Below are 8,551 nucleotides of genomic sequence, written 5' to 3' on the forward strand. Positions count from 1 at the left end.
GTGCCCGCCAGGATGGAGATATTTAAAAAATTTCAACTCTCAGTTATGTGTCATACCCATACTTAAAAAGTCAAGCAGTTTGGGCTCTTTATCTTTCACACACAGAAAATGAGATAGAAAAAACCGGATGGGGGGGCGTTCAACGCCCCCCCCCCCGACCGTTAAGGGTTAAGATGAGTGTCTCCCCCCTTCCCTCGAGTTGTCCTAGAGGACTTTAGGGCACAACTTTTTTTATATTTGGGAGCCATTCCCCCACAAAAACCAATTAGAATTCTTGGAGAAATGATAAACTAGTCATTTTGTATGGGCACTTTTGCTCTACTGAGTGGGAGTAAAATATCTGCTTATTTCAAGTCTTTATAAATCAAATTTTGCATGTAGTTCACTATTAAATAACAGTCGGAGGGATAAGTATCATAAAAATAACAATTATATATTTGTATACTTTTAGAAGACATCGTTATAAACTTACCATAAAGTTCATAAAATCATGTCAATATTATACAAATAAAATGTAACCTATTGGTCAAATAACCTTACATCAAAAATTGCATAAATCTTTCATATATTTATGTGTTATAAAAATAAAAAGTATTGTTTATTGGTTTATCGATTAATAGTTTATTCTAAGCTGGATCTTTAAATCATTTCAATGGTGTGCTAAATGCACACCCCTGATTTAGCGCACCATTGAAATGATTTAAAGATCCAGTTCTGGTCATTTTTTTACTCAAATCCTTCGAGTAATCATTTTTAGTTTAGTTTTTTAGATTAATTATCCACATACCAAAAGTTTAGGATGTATTTGCCTATTAAATACAGGCCCTGATGTCAGGAATATTTAAATTTTTGTAGAGCAACAATAGAGTTAAATTAGAGCTACTTTTAAAAAGAAATCTTCACTTTTTTACTTATGAAATTATGATAGAAAGAAAAAATAAGAAAAATATCAATTTTATGCAAATAAAACTAAAATTCAAAAAAAGGGGAAGTCAGTCAACCATATTTCTGGGGTAACTGAACCCCCTATCGCACGCTTATAATCATATTACTTATTAATCTATGTATCTATCTTAAGTCTAATGTAACAACATCTATTCATAAGATTTTGGGCATCTCTTAATTACAATTCCTAAATAAGAATAAGAATTATACAATGTAAGATCTAGAAAGGAAATATTCTACCTAATAATATAGTTTTAAATATTAAAAAAACCATGAAGTATATTGTTAAAAATCTACCAAAATTTAATTCTTGATAGATTTAAACTTTAAATCAATGTTGTTTGTGCTCATTAAGTAGGAAATTTTTAAAGATTTTATAATATTTTAGAGAAATGAAGTATCCTAACGTTAAAAACTATGGGAGTAGCAAAATATAATTAATAAGATTTATATAAGCCAATATCACTTTTTCAGCTCTGTTGCTGTTTTATATACTAGCGGCTGCGCCCCTAGCACCTAGGGGCTTAAAATTCGAAGAAACGTAAAAAGGGAAGACAAATAGCCTAAAACCATACATGCTCAGACTATTCATAAAATAAAATAGCTTAAAACAATCCCGAGACCTATAAGTAGCTTTACTTTAAAGGAGGACCATATTGGTTCATCGGTTAGCAAGATCCTTCGCTACAGACAAAAAAGCTTACTACTTTATATATTAGGATTCACTATGTCCCTAGTCTCTTGGGGGTGGGTAGGGGATATCATGCACATAGCCTTAAACCATCCCAAGACAATTATAAATCTTTACTCAAAAGTACATTCAATTCGGACAAATATCTTTCAAGATCTTTAGCTTCTTAAACAAAAAACCGGATCTACTGCAGTTTACGGTCAAATATTGCTGGTAACGAATATTGCCAAAAATCTATGAATTTTAAAGGCTGCTAGCTGCTAAACAGCTGAACGTACAGATCATACCTGCACACCATTTTAAGCGGTATAAGAAGGCCTATAAATAATCTGGAATAGCCAAGATCCAATGATGCACAAGGAAAGCTTCACTGAAGAAAAACGCGTAAAATAGGCCTTTTTCGCGCATTTCTCTTCACTGCGAGATAATTATGCATTATTGATTTATGGCTATTCCAGATTATTTGTAGGCCTTCTTACGCCGCTTAAAACAGTGTGCGGGCATGATTAAAATAATCAAATGTCCAATTTCTACAAGTTGTATTATTCATATAAAAATCAAACAAGAACAATTATTTCCGCTGTAGTAACAAGATAACATCAAATAAATACAAAAGAATAAAGTAATATAAGCAAGAAAATTAACCTATAAATATTGTATACGATTCAAAATTTTATAATCAGTCAATAATAATAAATCAAATTTTTTTAACGATTAATTGTATCTGTCAAACGGGCAGGTATACTTTAATTATAGAATTGCTATGCTCCTTCAGCATGAAACATTAAACCACAAAATATAACAAGTTGATAAACTCGAGCTAAAAAAGATAAAGATTTAATTAATATTTGTGAAGCCAGTTTTTGTATAGATAATGAAGTGACTGATAAAATGAGTTCTAAATTACACAATCAATTTAAGGTAATTAATAATTATGATAAAATTGTTCGTTTATAACTGTAGGGCAGGTTAAGTTAGGTTGTATTGAGTAAAGTGTAGCCTCGTTAAATGAGGACACCGTAGTTACAGGTCCTGCAGGATTAGAAAACCCCGCAGGGGTTAAGCATAGGGAAGAAAAACGGGAATAGTCCCTTTCGTAACATCGCCCCGTAAGGGGCGATTCGTCGTATTTTTAAAATGGCTTTTTACAGGTTAGGTTAGGTTAAATTGGGTGAGGTGATTGCCCCACAGGGTTAGGTAATTGGCCCCGCAGGGTTAGAGCTAGGTTAGAAATAGGAGAAAAGCTACTGTGAAAAATACGAAGAATGTGCGATGTTACGAACGGGACTATACCCAAAAAAACACAAAAATTGTCTAAAACTTGCATTATTTGTTTTGCAATTGGAGTAAAATGAATTCCTTTACCCTCTATTCATTTCGTTTCTTTAACCCATTACTTTTTATTTCTTTATTTTAACCTATCAGTGTATTAAATACTCGATTTAATAACGATTACATATTATGTGAATAATGATTCGTTAAAAATTTGATCGTATTGGCTGTAAGTGTTTTTTTATTTTTATTTTCATTCTATATATATTTAAGTGACTATTTATTACTAAGATTTCACTTGTTTGTCAATGTTAATTAATCAATATATTATTTCTAAGTTTAAGTTAGTATTACTGGGAGAAATATGTGTTGGAAAAACTTCATGTGTTCTTAGATTTGTCAAGGAATAGTTCATTTTATCTATAAATCTATCAATTGTCTGCCTTTTTTACCAGATTTTTCATTTCATGTTCTCTGATAAAGTGAAACACGTAGAAGGCTAAAATAACGATTCCCCCGTCACCCCATCACCTCCCCTTCTACTGAATGAACTGGCCAGTAAATGAGTTCCATGTTAGCAAGTTAAATTGACGACAATTTTTTCACTGTCATAATATCCACATATATTCGATTCGTTCTTAACTGACAATCTATCTATCAATTTTATAATTTTTTACTGCATAATATCTATCTATCTCTCCTAGATAGTGTTGCTTGGGGAGGGTTGTGTTGGTAAAACCTCGTGTGTTCTCAGATATGTTCAGGAATAGTTTCATTTTACATTTATAGCTCATTCGTCACGTCATTTAATTGACATGTCACACACAAAAATATTTTAAATGTTCTTAAAGCAAGTTAGTTAAGTTACAGTGGTAGAAGTCTTATAATCAGATTTTTGTGTGAAATCTTATTAATTCCAAAATAATAGAGGTTTCGTGATTTTTAATTATATAAAAATATGAATAAATGAAACTGTACAATTTAGAATGATTTTAATAACAGACATTTATCAACACTTCAAGCTTCATTCCTCAGGAAAACGGTCCAAGTAGGGTAAGATTTTTAATAACTTTTGTTGGCTATTCATTTTTCAAAATAGTTTTTATGTAGGATTTTCTGTAACTCTATTTATGTATCTAAAAATCAATCTATCTATTCAAAAAATTTCTATCTACTTAACCACAAATATCTTTTTTTCTTTCTATATACATACACCATTCATCTATTTACTATTTGCTTGTCTAATTATCCATTAATCTATATCCTTATATAAAAGTAACATGGAAGGATCTTGCTAACTGCTGAACTGATACAGTTCTCTTTTACAATGTAGCTTCTTATAGGTCTTGGGAAGGTTTATAATTATTTTTCTTTTGGGAAAAAATTTTACTTTTTCTTTTTGAAACTAAAATTTAAAAAAGGGGTTGCCCCTAATTGTCTCTAGGAGCATAGCAGCTAATATCAAAATAAAGTTTTATATCTATCTAACTATATATCAATCTATTTATTTATCTCTCCAGAAATGAATCAGTAAACCTGGCAATCTGGGATACTGCTGGACAGGAAAGATTTCATGCCTTGGGTCCTATTTATTACAGGAATCATTTTTAAAAAGATATAAGATTATTATTCTTTTAACAATATATAATACATTTTTGTTTGTTTTCAATTCATCACAGGGAATATTTTCATATTTATTTTCAAAAATGTAATTTAAATATCAAAATAAAATAATAGAGGGGGAAGGGGTTAAATAACTTTATGTCCCCACCCAGACTTTCAATTGGGTCATTGAATATTAGCCAATAGCGTCGAATATATTAAAGGAGCTAAGTCGCTACAACAAAACTCAAAGCAATTTTGTAGCAGGCGAGAAAGGTCCCTAACACTGGAACCAGGTAGTTGTCTGGGTTATACATCTATACTTAATATTTATTTTTGAAATGATATTACTTGAAGAGATTCTGATGGGGCAGTTCTTGTTTATGATATAACAGATGAAGACAGCTTTCAAAAGGTAGATGCATAGATAGACATAAGGACTGATAAAAATTGAATGTTTTAGATGAAAATATTCAAAAGATTATTAATTTTGTTAGTTGAAGAAAATTATAAGTAGAGGTCGAGCAAAGTCGTCCAAAGACTGGGGGGAGGGGGAGTGTGCTTAACGGGTGTTTACCGCCCGCCTCAAACCTTTAAAAGCTTTCAATTTATAACTCCTCCCCCCCCCCCTAAAAAAAGCTTGCACCTTCAGAGTGTTTTTTTCGATAGATAGGTAGAAAGATTAAAAATATACAGAAAGATAAATACATAAATAGTTAGATAAATAGGTCTTATTACGATACAGATACTGCCATGGTATATAGAAAGATTGATTCGATTTGTGCATTAATTCAGAAATAGCTAAGAAAAATGTTAATAATCTGCCTTTTATAAAAATTGAAATACACATTTTTTATGTTTCAGGTTCAGAACTGGGTGAAAGAATTAAGAAAAATGCTTGGTAATGACATCTGCCTGGCCTTGGCTGGAAATAAAATTGATCTAGAAAACAAAAGAATAATTGGTAATATTTTTGCAAGTAGAACATGTTGATGAAAATTAAGATTTATTTTTGAGTTGGAAAAGGCCCTTCAATGTTTCCTGAACACCTAGAGGATCTAGACCTGCAGTATCTGGATTCTAAAATTGGTTTAAGCATGCTTTTTGTATAATTTTTAAGACTGATACAAAATATGCTAGTATTTTATTCCCTATAATGCTTTATTAGTTAAATTAAAGGAAATAAGGTTATAACCAAGTAAAGTTAAATCTTTAGATTTGAAGGTAGATTATTCTATGCATCAAAATATGCTTTGTTCTTATGATTATTCAAAATTCCAACTATTTAGGAAAACATCAAGCAGAAAACTATGCAAGATCTGTAGGGGCTAAACATTTCAATACTTCTGCTAAACAAAATAAAGGTAAGTTAAAATATGTTTAAACATAAAAAAATATATTATGACGGTAGAGTTGGATTCCTAACTAAGTTGAAAAAAATGTTATCCTATTATTATTATTTTCCTATTCGTGGATACATGTATATCTATAATACAAAGTAGCTTAATGTCTGTCCGTTCGTCTCTTAAGAACTCAGTAACCATTAAACCGATTGGATTCTAGTCTTCAGGGAATATACCTACTGGTCCTGTGGTGGTTTTAGGCTATTTTCTTAGAGGATGGGACACCCACAACCCCCCAAAAACAAAAATAATATCCCCCCATTATTTTTTTGTTTATGGGAAGGTTAGTTCACATAAAACTACTGGCAGCACCAGCAGTACTTAATTGTTTTTGTTTTTTTAATTATTTCTTGAGGCAAAGGTTAGGGGCGAAGGCGCTAGTATATTATATATTGTTTTTTTTTATATTTAACATTTTAGGTATAGAAGAAATGTTTCATTGCTTAGCGGAAGACATACTAGCCAAAAAATCAAGGAAAATATAAATTACTAAGAAAAACTATTTTGACTTGATCTTCCCATTGAAAAAAAAAGGAATCTAAGGGATAAGACAATGGCCGATAAATCTCCAATGATGATAAACAAAATTACCCCTTTTGTAAATTACAATTATTGGTTGAAATAGTCGAAATAAACCATTTAATCAAGATTCAATAAAAGAACCCAAGGTTGTGAAGCCAACGAACAAGAAAACGTTATTATAAGACTTTGGGGACTAGTGTAGTTAACAGACGAATTTCCCTTCCCTCCCTAGAAAAAAATCATTCTCTTGAGTATTGTATCATTTTCTATCAATATAACAATAACATCATGCTATTAAACATCAAAATTCTAATATGTTTTATATTTTATTTTCTAGAGATTTAAAGACTGCAGGAAGATCAACTGGAATTTCAATTATTGACGATTCTCAGGTAATTTTATAGCTCTCCTCATAGTTCCATGCCTGACACCTGTCTATTATTTCATTGCTGCGCTTTTTTGAATAACAATTGACGCGCTTATTTAAAATATTATCAACATTATTAATTAAGGATTGACTTTTCTAATTTTAAACTGATGGTAATTCTTTAGTAAAAACCTTGCAAAATCAGATTTGGGATATAAAGGGTAAGGAATATAGAGGGCGTCAGTTTTGACTCTCTACATTGCCAGATTTTCTAGAGTTATCACAATTGGTTGTCTTTTGGGTGTTGATTGGCTTTCTTTCTAAAACAAATTTTCAATATTTTTTAGGTTGAAAAGAAGTCTGGATGCTGTCAATAAAATAGTTCTGTATAAATATTCTGTAAATATTGTGGTTCTTTGATAAAGATAAATTTTGATTAATATTTGAAAGCTTAAAATGATATATGGCATTAGCCATGCTTTTTAAAGCAACATCTTTAAAGAAGCTTTTAAAAACCTTCCTCACGCATTTCAATACCTTTGTTCTGAAGTCCTAACTTTGCATTAAAATGCTTTTAGTCTTTTAAATGGTTATATTATTCTGTCTTCCCTTACTTTGATCAAAACATAATGATTTTAAAGCTTCTCTGAAAGGAAACACATTATCTAGCCGTCCATTCGTGAACATTAAATACTTTATTTCTTAGATATTTACTGTTGATATTTTATTACTATTTATACAGTAAGGCTACATATAAATATTTAATGTCTAATTTATGCAAGATAAAATGATTAACTTTTATTACAGAAATTTAGCCTATACTTGCCTTCCAGACTTGTAGGTGTTCTAGCAATGTTACGCATCATTTATTTAATTGGAGAAAAAATGAAACTAGCTACAATGTAACTTATTTAATCTGTTTATCGTATTTCATAATATGTAACTCTCAGGTTGAAAATAGGTTTAGTTGAGGTTCAAATTTTTTAACTTAAAACCCCTCCGTCGCTATTTTATGGGGGGGTTGATCCTGAAAGGGGTGTATATATCTCCTTAATTTTAACATCTCCATTCTGCACGCTTCTGTTTTTTTTTATTACTGAACTACATAGACTTTTTTTGGGAAGATTTAACTTTACAATATCTAATGTCTTTCATTATCGGTTCAACTGATGACTGTTTTGATTTAACTCTTTCCTTTCCTACTTATGGAATATATTTTTATTGAATAGTCATTCTAAACACAACTTGCATTTCTATCAATATTCTACAGTTTTGTATAAACACAAAGTAATTTAGCTCGCGCTAACCTCAAACAGAGAATAATTTTTCCAAAAGAATTGAGTAAAAATTTTAGTGTCTGTATGAAGTCCTAGCAGGGGTAAGACAATGGCTGATAAATTCATTTACATCTCCAATGACGATGCACAAAATTACTTCTTCTGTAGATTAAAATAACTGGTTGAAACATTCGAACGCTCAACTTAATGAAACAACCAATCAAAATTCAATAAAAGTTTCCAACAAATACGAAAACGTTACAATAAAACTTTAGGGACTAGTGTAATAAACAGCCCAATATTTTAGTGTTACTTAAGATCTCTGAAAACAGAATGAAGATTCAAAGGGCCAATATTTTCATGAGAAACCTTTCCTTTTTTCAAATCCTTATAGTGTAAATTTACATTCAGTAAAGCTACACATTTTGTTTCCATTATGATTGGCAGAAAAGTTGATAGCCAAATAGTTCTT

General features: G+C 30.7%; 1 protein-coding gene across 1 annotated transcript; it reads left to right on the forward strand.

Annotated features, from left to right (window-relative positions):
- Positions 1–2,466: 2,466 nt before the first annotated feature.
- On the forward strand, positions 2,467–7,244 carry LOC145315302 (ras-related protein Rab-21-like). Its single transcript, XM_080155323.1, has 10 exons — positions 2,467–2,557; positions 3,613–3,670; positions 3,892–3,961; positions 4,429–4,504; positions 4,866–4,925; positions 5,375–5,474; positions 5,800–5,874; positions 6,334–6,386; positions 6,771–6,827; positions 7,150–7,244. The coding sequence occupies exons 1-10, from the start codon at positions 2,528–2,530 to the stop codon at positions 7,177–7,179; spliced, it is 609 nt and encodes a 202-aa protein (XP_080011449.1). The 5' UTR covers positions 2,467–2,527; the 3' UTR covers positions 7,180–7,244.
- Positions 7,245–8,551: the final 1,307 nt, after the last annotated feature.

This window comes from Acartia tonsa, chromosome 3 (assembly GCF_053477335.1).
Source record: "Acartia tonsa isolate MP-2025a chromosome 3, ASM5347733v1, whole genome shotgun sequence".
In the NCBI taxonomy this organism is placed as follows: domain Eukaryota; kingdom Metazoa; phylum Arthropoda; class Copepoda; order Calanoida; family Acartiidae; genus Acartia; species Acartia tonsa.